This window comes from Babylonia areolata, chromosome 16, assembly GCF_041734735.1.
Source record: "Babylonia areolata isolate BAREFJ2019XMU chromosome 16, ASM4173473v1, whole genome shotgun sequence".
NCBI lineage: Eukaryota > Metazoa > Mollusca > Gastropoda > Neogastropoda > Buccinidae > Babylonia > Babylonia areolata.
In genome coordinates, this window is record NC_134891.1 from 13,429,485 (window position 1) to 13,448,068 (window position 18,584).

The window sequence follows — 18,584 nt, forward strand, 5'->3', positions numbered from 1 at the left end:
AGAAAATACAACACATGACCTAAAGATTGAGAAAGGTAGATATTTAAATATTCCACGAGAAGACAGATTGTGCAACAAGTGTAACATCCTGGAAGACGAAATTCATCTTCTTGATCATTGTATTAAATATAAAACCTTAAGGCAACAATTTTTAAAAGATATTCAAAATTCCAATAACACAGGAAATATTCCCAGTCAGGTGATGCTAACAGATGATGAATATATACAAACAAGATTAGGAAAATTTGTTCATGAATGCTGCTGCAATTTACTGCATTAACTGATTGATTAATTGTGTGTTTTTCATTCATTCATTCATTTACCATTACACTTGTGTCTTATAAACCTTACGGTTTCATGACAATAAAATCTATTCTATTCTATTCACACACACACACACACATATATATATATATATATATATATATAATTATACATATACATATATAAACACACTGTGCAGGCAAACAGGAAAAGGCACTGTGAAGTATTCATTTTATTTGCATAGAAATATTTCTAATTATTGTACAAACACGCTTACAAAAGATAGGCGCTTTGGTCTTTAGAACCTGACACAGGACCTTGTCTTTCTTTACCTGTGTTACTATATGGACCTTTTCTTTACCGACACCAAACAACAGCAACTCGATGAATGGTAATTTAGACGGGAGACACTGACGAAAAGTGGGACTGACCCAAGTGTCTGGTAACTCAGTTCCCAATGATGACAGGTTAGCAATACAGAGCAGTCCTCTCTGCACAGTTCTGTCAGGCTCGGGTCCCAAGCCCCCTTACCCCACCCACTGTTTCTCTTCTCTTTCGATAAGCGAAATAGATACAATCCGATCAATGAGCAATCAAAAACAATCCGATCAATGAGCAAACAAAAGCAATCCGATCAAAGAGCAAATGAAGGAGCAGAAAGGTGTCCCTTAAAGTTTGGGTTCTCCCGCCACGATCTGTCCTTCGATTCCACACTCGTCTCTGCCACGCAAGATCTTGAAGAATCCTGTGAAATAAACCAGAGAAGAAAATGAATGGATCTAGAGAGGAGGTGAAGGGGATAGAAAGAGGGTGAGGGGAAACTCATTAAATTTTGCATTTGTCGTTAAGGTCACACGCATGGCAGAGAGACAGACAAGCAGTCTGACAGACATTTTTCAAAGACGTTATTAGCTGCAAACATTGGATATCAACCTTCAATGTACTGGAATTGCAATTTAAGTCACACACACACACACATACACACACATAAACACACACACGCACACAGCGAGAGAAGACATAAACAGTCATGGGTGTCTACATACCGGCATCGCCCCAATCCGGGTTCCAGGAGTTGGCAACCAGCCAGTACTTCTCTCCGTTCTCTACTCCGTACCCCAGGATCTTCACCGCATGCCCACCCAGAGCAGATCCCGACGTGTGCTTGTAAACACCTGCAAGAACCGTATATATTTCATATATGTGTTATAGTGCGTCAGGCACCTGCTTATTGATGGACCCCACCCCATACCTTCTCTCCCTCTTGCCCCGCCCCCACTCGCCCCCGCCCCCGGTGTTAACCTTTCCTCTCGGGTAATATTTACCGCACATGGCACCACCACCGGTGGTGTGTGTGTTCCATTCCATTCCATTCATTCTCCTGCCCGGGATGGGCGTAGAGGAGACATGAGGGACGATTCCGTAGTCAGACGACGCCATCCGGTTCTATCTTCTGCCTGTCGTATCAGCGTAGCGCTATCCATATTGGTCCATTCCTTGATGTTGTCCATCCAGCATTTGGCTTGCCTCCCTCTTCGCCTACCACCCTCTAGCGTTCCTGTAGAACTGTCTTTTGCAGTGAATTGTGGCGTGTCACATGCCCGAACCATGACAGCTTCCTCCTTTTGACCACTGCTAAGAGTGGTTCCAGTGGACCCGCTAGCATAGTTATTTGGCTCTTGACTATTGTGTGTGTTACAAGCTATTAAACGCGCTGCACCTTTTGGACATTTAGTGTCAGAATGGAGAAAGGTTATAATGTGGAGTTGTTTAATTTGTCCAGACACCATATTGACGTTTCTGTTACATAATGGCAATAATCCCTTAGTTTGGTATTGTTTTGACCTGGGGTTTGGCATTGCGTGTGGCATGATCTGGATCTACAGGCATGCTATTTGTGGGGAAGACGTTCGCCATTTGTGTGCGTGGTGGAGTGGTTGTGGGTGTGCGTGTGCGTGCGTGAATACGTGTTGCAGGAATGTGTATTCTAGAGAACGTCATGGGTGGGTGGGTGAGTGGTTTCCAATATTAAATTGCTCGAGTGTATTCGGGCACGTCTGTGTGTGTGTGTGTGTGTGTGTGTGTGTTGCAGGAAAGTGTTTTCTAGAGAACGTCATGGGTGGGTGGATGGGTGGTTTCCAATATTCAATTGCGCGAGTGTATTCGGGTACGTCTCTCTCTCTCTCTCTCTCTCTCTGTGTGTGTGTGTGTGTGTGTGTGTGTGTGTGTGTGTGTGTGTTGCAGGAATGTGTTTTCTAGCCGGAGGCCGTCATGGGTGGGTGGATGGCCGGTTTCCAATATTCTATTGCGCGAGTGTATTCGGGCACGTGTTTCTCTCTCGCTCTCTCTCTCTCTGTGTGTGTGTGTGTGTGTGTGTATGAATGCATGTTGCAGAAATGTATTGTCTTGAGGGTGTCATGGGTGGGTGGGTGGTTTCCTATATTCAGTTGCAAGAGTGTATTGTGGCACGTCTCTCTCTCTCTCTCTCTCTGGTTATGGAGGGGGCAGGAGCGGTGGTACGAAATGAAAAGTGCTTTGAGTAGCATTTCCGGAAAAACGCGCGATATAAATGTCTATTATATAATTTTTCTGGTGGAGGAAAGTAAAAGAAGCCGGCCATATCAAGACGAGAAAACCAAGCTTTAGCAATGCCACGAACGGGCGTCTGTGGCCAGGCAACTTTAATGCAGCAGTGAAACTTGTTCACTCACAGTCTGTGAAACCCAGAACTTTCATGTATCAGTTTTGCTGGTGAAGGTGGTGAGAGACCACCTTGACATACAAGTAAGTTGAAACTTTTGATTTTGAAAACTTTCTGCTATTAGATTTTAGATCAGATGTCTTCTTTAATCTTCTGGTTTCCTTCATATAAGACTGAGAGGCAAAATTCCGTGAGCAAAACACTATTGTCCAGTTGTAAAAAAAATTGCTCCTTGCTCTCTATGAAGCGTCTCCCTTCAGCTGACGCTCATTCCAAGAGCTCTCCACGAAGCGAGACAACTGTTACTTGCGGATTCCGCACACCAATCTCATTTGGGGAAGAACTATACATTCAGAGCACTCATTAGATAACTTAATATACCTACTCACTGGACAAGTCTGCCTTTTTGGATATCACGTTTTTCTTTTCCAGATCAGCAGACATAATATACCAGCTAGATCTAAATCCACATCTTCATCCTTACCGTTTGGTCTTTTTTTTCCAATACTGTGAGATGCTCCGGGCATTTCGGCATTGTGTTTGGATGATGACAAGTGAGTACATACATTAACTAAACATTCCAGCATACAATAGCTGCTTTGAGAATAGTTTGGGTGTTGCTTTTGTATGACTTTTCTAGACTGACTTCTCCCTGGTGCATATACGAAATTAAGTATCTTCATTTGTAATGCCGTGTGTAGCAAGGCTGCCAGACAAATCCTGCACCAAGTTTATTACACATGAAAACATAGCTCACGTGACTATGCATCTCTGTCTATCTGTCTCTCTCTCTCTCTCTCTCTCTCTCTCAGGTGACTATGCATCTCTGTCTGTCTGTCTGTCTCTCTCACTCTCACTCTCCCACGTGACGGGGCGTGAACTGAGCGCTGATGCGTGCAAGTCGCACTTCAGTTTGTCTCGCAACTTTTACAAATTACAAAGTAATTCGTCTGATCTGTGCGTAAAGAAATTTGCAAGGTCATCAGTAAAGTACTATGCCTTCGGCACCTCTAGTATTCCGGTCGTCGTGTGGCTGCTTTGCTGCCACATTTCAAGTCTTCATGGCGAAGAGGGCCGCAAAAATGCTGGCCTTGAGAATCGCCATGCTGTCACACCGGTGCAGAGCGGACGGTGTTGTCCTTGGTTTGCTCCTCACTCTGATGTTTTGGGGCGGAATTTTTTTTTTTTTTTTTTTTTTTTTTTTCAATGCGGTGACGTAGAGCAGAACCCCGGGCCCAGGTCGGACAACCTGAAGCAGACCAGACTGGCCAGCAGCAGTGGACGACGGACCAGCACGGACCCAGGCAGCGGACAGGACGGCGCCGACAGCGTCCTCCTACCTCTTAACAACCCAGCCTGATGGACGTCATGACGATGCTGCACTCCATGAAATCGGACATGAACTGTAAGTTTGTTGACATGGAACAGGGAATCAGGGAGATCGGTGAACAAAATGCTACTCTTCAGCAGGGTGTGAAAGATCTTGTGGTGGAGGTGGGGGTACTTAGACAAGAAAATCAGAACTTGTTAAAGAAAAACTCTGAATTGATTACAAGAGTCCATGAACTAGAGAAGAAGACAGACGATTTAGAGGGGAGGTCAAAAAGGAACAATTTGATTTTCTATGGCATTTCCAGGGATCAAAATGAGACAAACGAGCAATGTGAGAGTAAAGTACATGACCTTATCACCGACCAGTTAGAAATAGGAAAGGACATTGAGTTTGATCGCGTTCACCGCTTGAGTGCTAAACCTGATTCCCCAATCATTGCACGTTGTTTCTACAAGGACAAGGTTCTCGTCTTGAAGGCGAAAAAGAAACTCAAGGGCAGCAATGTGTTCATTGGAGAAGATTTCTCCAACCGTGGTAGAGAGATCAGACGTAGGCTGTCACCTTTTCTGAAGAATGCCAGAGAGAACGGGAAGAAAGCCGTCATGATCTTTGACCATCTTGTCATTGACGGGAAAAAGTTCTTTCTGGAGGATTTTGAATCCAGTTCGGTTATGAGCTAGGAAATCGGCCGCCTCATTTCGAGACAGATTTTTCGCTGTGGCAATGATGGTGAAGGTGGTTGGATTGAATCGGCACCGGGTCGTATTTCATCCGCAACCGAGCACACGTTGTCAAATCAGTCTTGCGTGACAGAGCGGTCAACGTGCAACATGCACGGGGTGAACGGATGTTGTGTCAGGAATGAAACAGCATTTTTCTTTTTTGACATGGAATGTCAATGGCTTACTGTCCAAACTTGCTGACCAAGATTTCATTTCATATCTTCTTGATTTTGATTTTGTTTGTTTAACTGAAACATTTATGGAAAGCTGTGAAATTAATGTCTTTAATGGATTTAAAATTTTCTACAGATCAGCGGTGAAACTCTCCGAAAAAGGGAGAAGAACAGGAGGAATAGTGTGCCTGGTTAGAAATGAATTTATTCCCTTTGTTAAGAGTGTTGATGTTAACAAGTATGTTAATGTTTGTGCATTCACTATTGATAGAGCGTTGTTCGGGCTGGATAAAGATGTGTGATATATGTGTTCTTATGTTCCTCCAGAAGGTTCGCCTTTTTACACTTATTTTGATGTTGATAATGGTATCAGTTTGCTCGAGGAATGTTTGATTGATTGTACGATGACAAAAGATGTGTATATAATACTGTGTGGTGACCTGAACAGCAGAACTTCAAATATTTCTCAGAATTACTCTGGAAACAATATTATTGAAACGCAATGTAAAAGTCATTCTTACACTTCTGAACGATGCTCTCAAGACAGTTATTTGAACAACTATGGCAAATCTTTGATGAACTTTTGCATTACATTAGATATGTGTATTCTGAATGGTTTATGTAAAGGTGACCTTCAAGGTCGCTATACATATATGTCTGATTCAGGTTGTAGTGTGACTGATTATTTTATATTTTCTAATGATTTACTATCACTTGTTTTTGAATCGTGTGAACTGTATGTGGATGAAAGAATTGATTCTGATCACATGCCTGTTATAACTCATGTAATATTTCCAAATGTGAACAAAATAATTGTTAATGGTCTAGAAAGTGAAGGTTGGTTGATAGAAAAGATACTATGGAACGATGATAGCGCAGACATATTTCATGAAACGTTAAATAGTGAAGATATTCATAAAAAGTTAGAGCTATAAATGTTATCGATACAGATATTGACAGTGCCTTGAGCTTGTTTAATGAATGTATCAAAGAGAGTGCTGAGTGTATGAAAAAGAATTTATGTGTTAAAAAATGCACACCGCAAGATGATTGGTTCGACCAGGAATGTGTGATTAGCAAAAGAAATGTCAGGAGGTTACTGAGAAGAAGTCGTAGATCATTAAAGAAAGAACACCAACAAGAATATGTAGTCGCCCGGCGTGAATATAAAAATTTACAGAAGAGAAAAAGAAAACAGTTTAATGATACTTTGCTTGATAAACTTGTTTCATCTGTAAAGAATCAGAAAGAATTTTGGAGTACTGTACACAAGGTTTCTTTTAAAAGGAAACAACCAATAAGTAATATCACAATTGACAAGTGGTTCCAGCATTTTAGATCCTTGTTAGAAATAGATATTAGTAATGAAATGAGCTATGAAGATTTGACTGATGACGACAGTACTGAATACATGAATCAAAAGAGGAAGTTTTATTAGCTATGAAAAAATTGAAACCTTGTAAAGCAGCAGGCCCAGATGGTATTGTTGGGGAACTACTAAAGAACTCAAATCATCAGATTGTACATTTTTCCGTTAAATTATTTAATACTCTTCTAGACAATGGTGGGTTTCCGGAAAACTGGACAGAATCGATTATTTTGCCGTTGTTTAAGAAAGGTGATGCTAACAATCCAAACAATTGCAGAGGTATTTCTCTTAGTGATGTAAGTAGTAAAATCTTTAGCTCTATCATTAACAGTAGATTGCAAGAGTGGATAGAAGAAAATAATATTACTGGTGAGTTCCAAGCAGGTTTTAAGAAAGGATATTCAACTGTGGATCATATGTTTACCCTATTAGCACTTGTCCAAAAACAGTTTTCCTATAACCACAAACTGTATGTTGCTTTTATTGATTTCGAAAAAGCTTTTGATTCTATTAACAGAAACATACTCTGGCCTATTTTGTTTAAGAATGGAATAAAAGGTAAGTTATTCAGATGCATAAAAAGTATGTACGAAAATATTAAATGTAGGGTAAGATATGGTGGTAAACTTACAGATTATATTAAATGTACAGTTAAACAAGGAGACGCATGTAGCCCTGTGTTATTTTCTATTTTTATAAGTGAATTAGCATTGCAAGTAATCAATAATGGAAGGCATGGTGCTACTTTTTCATTTGATGCTTTTGAATTATTTATCCTTCTATTGGCTGATGATGTTGTTTTGTTATCAGAGACAGTTGTTGGATTACAGCGTCAGTTAAACAGTCTATGTAGTGCTGCTTCTTCACTTCAATTGAAGGTAAACATGAATAAAAGCAATATAATTGTATTTAGAAAAGGGGGGTATTTAAATGGGCGAGAGAGATGGGTCTATAATGGTGTAACAATGCCTGTAATTAATATTTATAAGTACTTAGGGATATTTTTCTCTACACTTTTGAGTTTCTCTGCAGCTTGCAAAGATCTTGCCAGTAGGGCAAAAAAATGCATTGTTGTGTATTATGCGGAAGCTTCATATTCTTAACAACAATTCTTTTGAGCTATTTTTCAAACTATTTGATTCACAGGTTCAGGCAATTCTACAATATGGTTCCGAATTATGGGGGTTAGAGAAAGCTTCAGTTCACTGCGAGTCTGTTCATTTATTTGCAATTAAAAAGTATTTATGTGTAGATATGCGAACACCAAATGATCTAGTTTATGGTGAGTCAGACAGATATCCTATATATGTAAATTCTGCAGTCAGCTGTATTCGTTACTGGCTTAAGTTAATTCAGATGGATGCTTTTAGATTACCTTATAAAGCGTATAGAATGTTGTATGACTTGGATATGAATGGAAAGAAAAACTGGGTTTCAAATGTCCGCATTTGTTTGTATGAGAATGGTTTTGGTGATGTCTGGGAAAATCAAGGTGTTGGCAATATGAATGTTTTTATAAGTTTATTTCGTCAACGTTTGATTGATTGCAGGTGGCAGAACTGGAACCATCACATTAATACAAGTGAACGATTTAGTTTGTATAGAACATTCTGTTGTAATCATGATCTTAAATATTATTTGAAAATGAACATAGATAGACAGTTGAAATATGTAACAAGATTTCGGTTTGTTATTTCTGACTTGAAAGTGCACCGTTCCAGATATAAATTTCGCAATGACTGTGATTTGTTATGTCCATTGTGCAGAACGGCAAAAGAAGATGATGTACACTTTGTTCTCTGTTGTCCAAAACTTAATGAGATTAAATTTATCCATCCTAAATATTACAGACATCCTAATTTGTTCAGATTGAGTTTATTGATGTCATGCACAAAACCTGATACTATACGTAATCTTTCCTTGTTTTTGTACAAGGCGTACAGGTTCAGAGAAACACTCATTTCATAGTCGTATTTCCTTTGTTTATTTCTCAGCAAATTATGTTATTGTCTTTTGTTGCTGTTCAAATATCCCTTCATGAGGGGCTATGGCCTATATGAATAAACCATTCGTTCGTGACTATGCATCTCTGCCTGTCTGTCTGTCTGTCTGTCTCTCTCTCTCTCACGTGACTATGCATTTCTGTCTGTCTGCCTGTCTCTCTCACGTGACTGTGCATCTCTCTCTCTCTCTCTCTCTCTCTCTCTCTCCACCCCGTCTGTGTGTGTGTGTGTTTGTGTGTGTGTGTGCGTGTGTGTGTGTGTGTGTGACTGACCTGACTTGTACTGCGGGAAGTCGCTATAAACAGTGAAAGCAGCCTCCACAGGTCCCTTGGTGTACAGCTCCTGCATGATGTTCTGCTCCCCTCTCACCATGTAGGACCGCTGGCCTGACACACACACACACACACACACACACACGCACGCACGCACGCAAACACACACGCACGCACGCACACACACACACACACACACACACGTCAGACATAGTCCACAGTCGCGGGTGGACCAGGGATATGAAGGGGGACAAATAACTGAACCATGATAGCAACAACGTGGTCAGCCACTGACAAGTACACGTGCACGTGAGGCCCCAACTAGCAGACTGCATATGTTGCAGATGCTTTAGAAAGAAAGGAGAAAGAAAGAGGAGAATAAAGAAAATACAGAAAGAAATACAGTGAAAAAGAAATTGTATAAATAAATGAAACCATACAATACACCCATCCTCCATGAATTATACAGTTATGTCTCAGCTTCATCTTTTCTTGTGGCTAAGATCTGCACATCGTCTCTATGTCTTGCTGGCCCCATTGCCGTCCTACTAACATTTTATATCTTGATTTCCACTTTTCAGATAAAAGAAATGACAGACAGACAAACAGACAGACAGACAGACAGAGAAACACTTCTCCCCTCACAGCCAAAGACCACACACCCAACCCCAACAGCCACGCACTCAGTGTGACCAGCTGGTGTCACTGTACCATAGTGTTTGTCCTCCTTGAAGGTGACATTGTAGCCCGCCTCACACTTCTTCTCACAGCGGGGGGTCTTGGCATCCCCCTTGCAGGGACTCAGCTTGCCCACCACGTGGTGGTCACAGGCAGGGATCAGGTATGGCTGGCACCCCTGCACCCGCACACAACAAACACACACGTAGACATTCTTGTCGTGACTTTCTTACCGGCACACGCGGACACACAGCAGCATGAAAAAGAATATACACAGAGGCATCACGGATGTGGGAACACAGACACCTGCTCGCACGAACACGAACTTAACTTACACACAGCCGTGCAAAACAGCACACACACACACACACACACACACACACACACACGCACGCACGCACGCACGCGCGCACACACACACCCACACCCACACACACACACTGTTTCTGTTTTACTTCCGCTTTCAATAATCATGTTTGCTAGTTTCTGTCCCATCCTTTTTTTCCGGTAAGACAAAAAATAATCTCACCGTACACAGTTAAACAACACAATGTTTGATAAGAAATGTGGCCCGTTTTAAAAGGACGCAGTAAATGTTCTTAATGATAAATTCAGCGTGACACGTTTGAAATGAAAATACTCTTTAATTCAAGTTAGATGGGATCGGAAAGATTTGCATGAAAGCATATAACTATTAAACCCTTAAGTGATGGCAAATGGGAATCTATAGATTCCACATAATGCACTATACTGGAGTGGATCCATTCGTTTGACCTCACTCGACTAATGGTTCATCGCCATGTCTCGACAATGGATGTGTGTGTATGTGTGTTCTTTTTCTTTTTCTCTCTTTTTTTTTTCTTCTTACTTTAACGTTTGTGCAATCTGAATGATATCAGACGCACGCGCGCGCGCGTGTGTGTGTGAGAGAAAGAAGATAAAAGTTGTATATACTGAAAAGAAAAAGTTAATTAGAACAGCACAATCAACATCCCACATACATCAAAATATAGAGACGCGCGAGCGTGTGTGATGCATGAATGTGTGTGTGTGTGTGTGTGTGTGTGTGTGTGTGTGTGTGTGTGTGTGCACGCGCGTGCCAGTGTGAGTGCATACTTAAGAAAAGAAATGAAGGAAACTACTCAGTCCTCCTTCCTGCACGACAGACCTGTTTGCTGTTGTACTGTCCGCCCGTCACCACGCCATCCTTGTCAAAGTAGGACCAGGCCGCGGCAGGGAATCCCCCGTCACACCTGACACAGCACGTGCACACCGCACCATCACCATCACCACTGATAGCTTCCATGCTTTTACTGCTCATAGATCTTAATAAGGGAAGAGAAAAGCTACAGCGGCTATACAAATAGCAGCAGCAGAAATTGTGGTGAAATGCAGTGTAAATGGACTGTGCTGTTTATGGTCAAACTAGTATACCTAACTAAGGTCACTGGGGCCTGTACAGATACTGGTTTTCCACGTGAATGACGTTGCTGCTTTGATCGATACATTGTCAGACATACTGGATGTGAAGAATGAACGTGTTGGTGTGCGCTCCCCACTTTGTGAAATCAGCAATATCTACTCTTTACAACACACCCTTGAAATGTATCTTGGTGACAAAGAAGAGCGCATTGTACATGTTATAATCAAAACTGACAGAGTCGCAAATGAAACAATTTCAGCGGTAAAATTATGTCCAGAGCTGAACAACAGACACAGCTTCGAATACCAGACGACATTCGTATGCGCGTCTGGACCAGCGGCCTTTTAACCCACAGTTTTTCGACTATATACTGGATACTCATCGACAAACTACCGACATCATTTTTAACACAAGATTAACCTATCAGTTTTTGTTTTTCCGTGGAAAATCACAATTTTACAAACACACACACACACACACACACACACACACACACACACACACACACACAGGGCAATGACCAGACACAGACCCATCGCCGCAAGTCCGGCAGCAGGCCATCATGTCCTCGGCAGACAGGTGGGCGTTCTTGGCTCCATTGGAAGCGATGCAGATGCGGTCTGACATGGCCTCCACAGCACCGAAAGCCTGCAAGAACGGCAGTGTTACAGCAGTTAGTATAACAACACAACAAAACACAACACAACACAGCACACAGAGCAACATGACACAACACAAAGCAACACAACAACACACCACACAACACAGCAACACAACACAACACAGAGCAACACAGCACAACACAGAGCAACACAACACAGAGCAACATAACACAACACAACAACACAGAGCAACATAACACAACACAACAACACAGAGCAACACAACACAACCCAACACAGAGCAACACAACACAACACAGAGCAACACAACACAGAGCAACACAATACAACACAACACAGAGCAACACAACACAACAGAGCAACACAACACAACATAACACAGCAACACAACACAACACAACAACACAGAGCAGCACAACACAGAGCAACACAACACAACACATAGCAACACAACACAGAGCAACAAAACACAACACAGAGCAACACAACACAGAGCAACACAACACAGAGCAACACAACACAGAGCAACACAACACAACACAGAGCAACACAACCCAACACAGAGCAACACAACACAGAGCAACACAACACAGAGCAACACAACACAACACAGAGCAACACAACCCAACACAGAGCAACACAACACAGAGGAACACAACACAACACAGAGGAACACAACACAACACAGAGCAACACAACACAACACAGAGCAACACAACACAGAGCAACACAACACAACACAGAGCAACACAACACAACACAACTCAGAGCAGCACAACACAGAGCAACACAACACAACACAGAGTAACACAACACAACACAGAGCAACACAACACAACACAACTCAGAGCAGCACAACACAGAGCAACACAACACAGAGCAACACAACACAACACAACACAGAGCAACACAACACAACACAGAGCAACACAACATAACACAGAGCAACAAAACACAACACAGAGCAACACAACACAACACAACTCAGAGCAGCACAACACAGAGCAACACAACACAACATAACACAGAGCAACAAAACACAACACAGAGCAACACAACACCACACAACACAGAGCAACAAAACACAACACAGAGCAACACAACACAACACAACACAGAGCAACACAACACAACATAACACAGAGCAACAAAACACAACACAGAGCAGCAAAACACAACACAACACAAAGCAACAACACAAAGACACACAGAGCAGCACAAAGTAACACAGCTCAACACGAGGATTGGCAAAGCAATACAATGCTCTCTCTCTCTCTCTCTCTCTCTCTCTCTCTCTCTCTCTCTCTCTCTCTCTCATGCACACATAAATGCACGCACACACACACACACACACACACACACACACACACACACACACACACACATCCGTATGTGTGCAACGTCCAAGTTCATTATTCCTAATGACGAATGGAGATACAGCTTGTTAGTGGTGGTGGTGTGTGTCCATCGAGATCGATGATAACCATCGTTGTCATCCAGCTGGGGGATGGGGGGATGCTCATGAGTCTGTCTGTGAATGCGCAGATGGCTGAATAGTCCAATCTGCGCACGAAATGTTCGCTGACAGTTGGGGCAGACAAAGATAGGCATATCATTGTCAGGGAGCTTGTTTGCCCATGACTTTCTGGCCTGCCTCTTCTGAACAGCTGCAGCAGTCCTGTTGGCCTCGCACAACTTGGCGCCTTTGTGCACAGCAGCGCGCCATCTGTCACGGTCCATTGCAGATTCCTCCCAGGAGTCAGGGTTGATGTCAAACGCTTTCAGAGAGACTTTCAGAGTATCTCTGAAGCGCTTCTTCTGGCCTCCGTGTGATCTCTTCCCTTGTTGCAGCTCGCCATAGAAGAGCCTTTTGGGCAGCCGATGGTCTGGCATGTGCGCCACGTGTCCAGCCCAGCGAAGCTGGGACTGCATCAGGATGGTGAATATGCTGGGAAGGGTGGCTTTTGCGAGCACCTCTGTGTCTGGGGCCCTGTCTTGCCACTTGATGTTCAGTAGCTTCCTGAGGCATGTTGTGTGGAAGTGGTTCAGCTTCACTGTCCAAGTTTCGCAGGCGTACAGTAGTGTGGGGAGAACTTTAGCTTGGTCTCAAGACTAGTGCATAGAGTCTGCCAAAGGTTGCGCTTGCTCTTGCAATCCTGACGTTCACTTCATCGTCGATGGTCGCATTTCGTGACAGTGTGCTGCCAAGGTATGTGAACCGCTCCACCGCACTGAGTCTCTGACCGTTGACTGTGATGTTGGGCTCAACGTAGGGTTTCCCTGGGGCTGGCTGATGGAGAACTTCAGTTTTCTTCATGCTGATGGTAAGGCCGAAGTTCCTGCTGGCTGTGGCAAACTTGTCAACGCTGAGTTGCATGTCAGCTTCAGATCCAGCGTTGAGGGCACAATCATCAGCAAACAAAAAGTCTCTGATGATGTCTGTCATGACCTTGGTTTTTGCTTGAAGCCTTCTGAGGTTAAACAGCTTTGCATATGATCGGTACTTTAGGCTGATTCCAACATCGCCATCTCTGAAGGCATCAGTAAGCATTGCAGAGAACATGAGGCTGAACGGTGTTGGAGCCAGGACGCAGCCTTGCTTGACACCATTTGTGACTGGAAAAGGAGCAGATGTTTCGCCATTGTCCTGGACTCGAGCCTGCATGCCTTCATGGAACTGGCTGACCAAGGAAATAAATTTTCGAGGGCATCCGTACTTGGCCATGATCTTCCACAGACCCTCTCTACTCACGGTGTCGAAGGCCTTGGTGAGGTCGACATAGGTGGAGAACAGATCAGCATTTTGCTCCTGACATTTCTCTTGCAGCTGCCTTGCAGCAAACACCATGTCGATGGTTCCGCGTTCTTTCCGGAATCCACATTGGCTCTCAGGCAAATGACCTTGGTCAAGGTGTGCTGTGAGACGGTTTAGTAGGATCCTGGCAAGTATCTTGCCTGTGATGGAGAGCAAGGAAATGCCCCGATGGTTGTCACAGGCTTGCCGGTTCCCCTTTCGCTTACGCAGGTGAATGATAGAGGCATCTTTGAAATCCTGGGGGAGCGTCTCTTCTTTCCACATGAGTGAGTACAGCTGATGGAGCTTCTCAGTCAGCACAGTGCCTCCATCCTTGTAGACCTCTGCTGGTATGGAGTCTGAGCCAGGTGCTTTGCCACTGGATAGCAGACGGATTGCTTTCTGGGTCTCAAGAAGTGTTGGCAGATCGTCCAGTGCTTCGTTGATGGGGACTTGTGGGAGACGGTCTATGGCTTCATCATTTATGGAGGAAGGGCGATTTAAGACCTTGTTGAAGTGCTCAGCCCAGCGTTCGAGAATTTTATCCTTCTCGGTGATCAAGGTATTCCCATCTGCACTGAGGAGGGGGGATGATCCTGAGGATGTGGGGCCGTAGACTTCTTTTAAGGCATCATAGAACCTCTTCATATCGTGCCTATCAGCATATCCCTGGATCTCATCAGTTTTGTCACTCAGCCACTTATCCTGCATATGACGTAACGTTTGCTGAACAGTCCTGCGGATGGCATTGTACGCATCCTTTTTTGATGCGGACTTTGGGTTGCTCAGGTAGGCTTGATGCAGACGGCGTTTCTCATCCAGAAGCTGCTTGATTTCATCACAGCTTTCATCAAACCAGTCTTTGTGCATCTGGTCATGGGTCCCAGGGTCTCTGAAGCTGTACTATAGATCAGCTCGCGCAGGGTCCTCCTGTCAGACTCCACATTCTGGTTGTCCAGAGAGGCGGATTCCAGACGATCTTCCAGCAGCACCACAAAGGTCTGTTTGATGGTGATGTTTTTCAGCTTAGCGATGTTGAGCAGTTTTGGAGCCTTCTGGCCTTGGGGGCGTCTCTTGGGCTGGATTCGAATATTCAGCTTCGAGACTACAAGGCGATGGTCTGTCCAACATTCGGCACCACACATGGTCTTTGTCACACGTACATCTTGCCTATCCCTTTTCCTGACGATGACGTTATCGATGAGATGCCAATGCTTTGAGCGAGGGTGCATCCATGTCGTCCTGTTACGGGTAGGGAGGCAGAAAACTGTGTTGGTTATCAGCAGTTTGTGCTCTGCACAGGTCTGAAGCAAAAGCAATCCATTTGGGTTGCAGTGGCCCACACCGTGCTTTCCAATCACTCCATCCCAGGAGATGTAGTCAGAGCCAACTCTAGCATTGAAGTCCCCAAGAATGATGAGCTTGTCTGCTTTCTGGATAGCAGCAATGACAGAGTGAAGGTCCTCGTAGAACTTCGCCTTCACTTCGTCTGGGTTGGTCATGGCTGGGGCGTAGGCACTGACAATGGTGAGGTGCTTCTGGCCAGATACCAGCGGGAGTTTCATGGTCATAAGCCTATCGTTGACTCTCTTTGGGATTCCGGCTAGCTTGCTGACAAGTGCTGTTTTTACTGCAAAACCAACGCCAGCCTCGCGTCACTCTTCGCTTCCTCGTCCACTCCAGAAGGTGTAACCAGATCCCCGTTCATAGAGCTCGCCTTCGCCTGCAAGCCGAGTCTCACTCAAGGCTGCGATGTCGATGTTGTATCTGGCGAGTTCGGATGCAACAAGTGCCGTTCTCCTTTGGGGTCTGTCCGCGTCATCTCTGTCCAGGAGAGTCAGTATGTTCCAAGCACCAATGGTGAGAGGAACGATCCTTGTTTTTTTCTTTTCTTTCTCTTTGTTTCGACCGCTGATGTAGGGTCCCCGCCAGCCGCGGTATGCTGGCCAGGGTGATATGGAGCAGGCAATTTTTAGGGCACCTTTTCTAGCCCCTTCCTCATGCCAGGGAGGTGAGCAGTGCATTCCTAAAGAGGGCTGCTCAGACGCTCAGACGGCTGCCGAGCTCCATCGCTGCTCCTGTCAATGAAGAACGACCCTATGGCCTGAGCCGCCTGCGTGCAGGTCTGCGGCTGCGACTGCCAGTGTACCCACACCTGTCGTTTCGTCGCTCGCCTGTCGCCACAGGACTTGGGGGTGATGAAAGGATGAATGATGAAAGGTCATTAAGGATGACTGATGACTTGCGCGATGAGTTTGTTTAAAGTGAAGAGGAGTTGCGCAACGTCGACCTCGTTCTCTCGTCCGGGTCCACCGATTTCCAGTGGCAAGACTAAGTCGAGACGACTGGAGGATGAGCACGGATGCAGTGGATGACCAAGATATCCTTTCGGTGTCTCATCTTGCTCTCTGCACTCCACAGTGCGTTGCTGTAACCGCGTTCCTCTCCGTTGAACCGATAGGTTTCTTCCGCAGATTCTGCCGGATCCAGACTTCGCATGCATGGGTAGACACACCCCGGGGGCCAACTGCGTGTGGCATGCACAAAGCACGGTGGAGCTTAATGGCCGTCGGTGGCTCTCCTGAGCCGACGCCCTTTTATGGATCTCGTTTTTAATTCCATGAGCGTGTCTAGCCACCCGCCTCACCAGTCCCGGAAGGGAGCGGTGGGAGTGCCGGTTTAGTCGCCGGCAACCCGACCCTGAACAGGTTGTACTAGATTACAGGTTACCAGTAGCAGATCTAATGACCTGACCTCTCTCTCTCTCTCTCTCTCTCTCTCTCTCTCTCATGCACACATAAATGCACGCACGCACACACACACGCACACACACACACACACACACACACACACACACACACACACACACACACACACACACACACACACATATGTATGTTTGTGTGCAACGTCCAAGTTCATTATTCCTAATGACGAATGGAGATACAGCTTGTTAGTAACCAGGGACGAAAACAAAATAGGGAAGTACAACTGTAAGGCACAAGAACTGAAACAGGGAATTCTTTGGAATCACATCGTGTCTGCAGAACCTTTAGGGTCCTCATGACAGTTTTTAAAGTCGGAGTCACACATCCCCCTGCACCACCCCTCTCACCCCACACACACACTAACCCATCCCTCTCCCCTCCCCGTCCCTCTACCCCTCCCATCCCTCTCCTCTCCCCATCCCTCTCTCCTCCCGTCCCTCTCCCCATCCCATCCCTCTCCCCTCCCATCCCTCTCCCCTCCCGTCCCTCTCCCCATCCCATCCCTCTCCCCTCCCATCCCTCTCCCCTCCCGTCCCTCTCCCCATCCCATCCCTCTCCCCCTCCCATCCCTCTCCCCTCTCCATCCCTCTCCCCTCCCCATCCCTCTCCCTTCCCAATCACTCTCTCCTCCCATCCCTCTCCATCCCTCTCCCCATCCCATCCCTCTCCCCTCTCCTCCCATCCCTCCCCATCCCTCTCCCCTCCCCATCCCTCTCCCCTCCCCATCCCTCTCTCCTCCCATCCCTCTCCAATCCCTCCCCATCCCTCTCCCCCCCATCCCTCTTCCCTCCGCATCCCTCTCTCCTCCCATCCCTCTCTCCTCCCATCCCTCTCCCCTCCCCATCCCTCTCCCCTCCCCATCCCTCTCTCCTCCCATCACTCTCCATCCCTCTACCCCTCCCCATCCCTCTCTCCTCCCATCCCTCTCTCCTCCCATCCCTCTCCATCCCTCTACCCCTCTCCATCCCTCTACCCTCCCCATCCCTCTCCCCATCCCATCCCTCTCCCCATCTCATCTTTCTCCCCTCCCCATCCCTCTCCCCTCCCCATCCTTCTACCCCTCCCATCCCTCTCCCTTCCCCATCCCTCTCTCCATCCCATCCCTCTCCCCATCCCATCCTTCTCCCCTCCCCATCTCTCTACCCCTCCCTATCCCTCTATCCTCCCATCCCTCTCCCCTCTCCATCCCTCTCCCCTCCCCATCCCTCTCTCCTCCCATCCCTCTCTCCTCCCATCCCTCTCCATCCTTCTACCCTCCCCATTCCCTCTCCCCTCCCATCCCACCCCATCCCCACCCCTCTCCCCATCCCCATCCCTAAGACAGGTACGTACCCAGCAGGAGCCACAGTTGCCCTGGTCGCGCACTTCTTTCAGGGTGGGACAGTTGGTCCACTTGTCACGGGCGTCAAAGCTGTCGGGCAGGTCGGTGGCACCTAGAAACTCTTTCACTGGCAGAGTGGC

The 18,584-nt window shown here is 45.7% G+C and overlaps 1 protein-coding gene across 1 annotated transcript in view; it reads right to left on the reverse strand.

Annotated features, from left to right (window-relative positions):
• Positions 1-478: 478 nt before the first annotated feature.
• LOC143291173 (cathepsin B-like) overlaps positions 479-18,584 on the reverse strand; it is a 27,225-nt gene continuing 9,119 nt past the window's right edge. Inside the window, exons 3-9 of the mRNA XM_076600887.1 lie at positions 18,456-18,584; positions 11,471-11,586; positions 10,684-10,768; positions 9,549-9,693; positions 8,838-8,951; positions 1,311-1,439; positions 479-1,009 (exon numbers count right to left, since the gene is read on the reverse strand). The exon at positions 18,456-18,584 is cut by the window's right edge and continues 87 nt beyond it. Coding sequence (XP_076457002.1) covers positions 933-1,009; positions 1,311-1,439; positions 8,838-8,951; positions 9,549-9,693; positions 10,684-10,768; positions 11,471-11,586; positions 18,456-18,584 — 795 coding nt within the window. The 3' untranslated portion in view covers positions 479-932. The remainder of the gene's footprint in view (positions 1,010-1,310; positions 1,440-8,837; positions 8,952-9,548; positions 9,694-10,683; positions 10,769-11,470; positions 11,587-18,455) is intronic.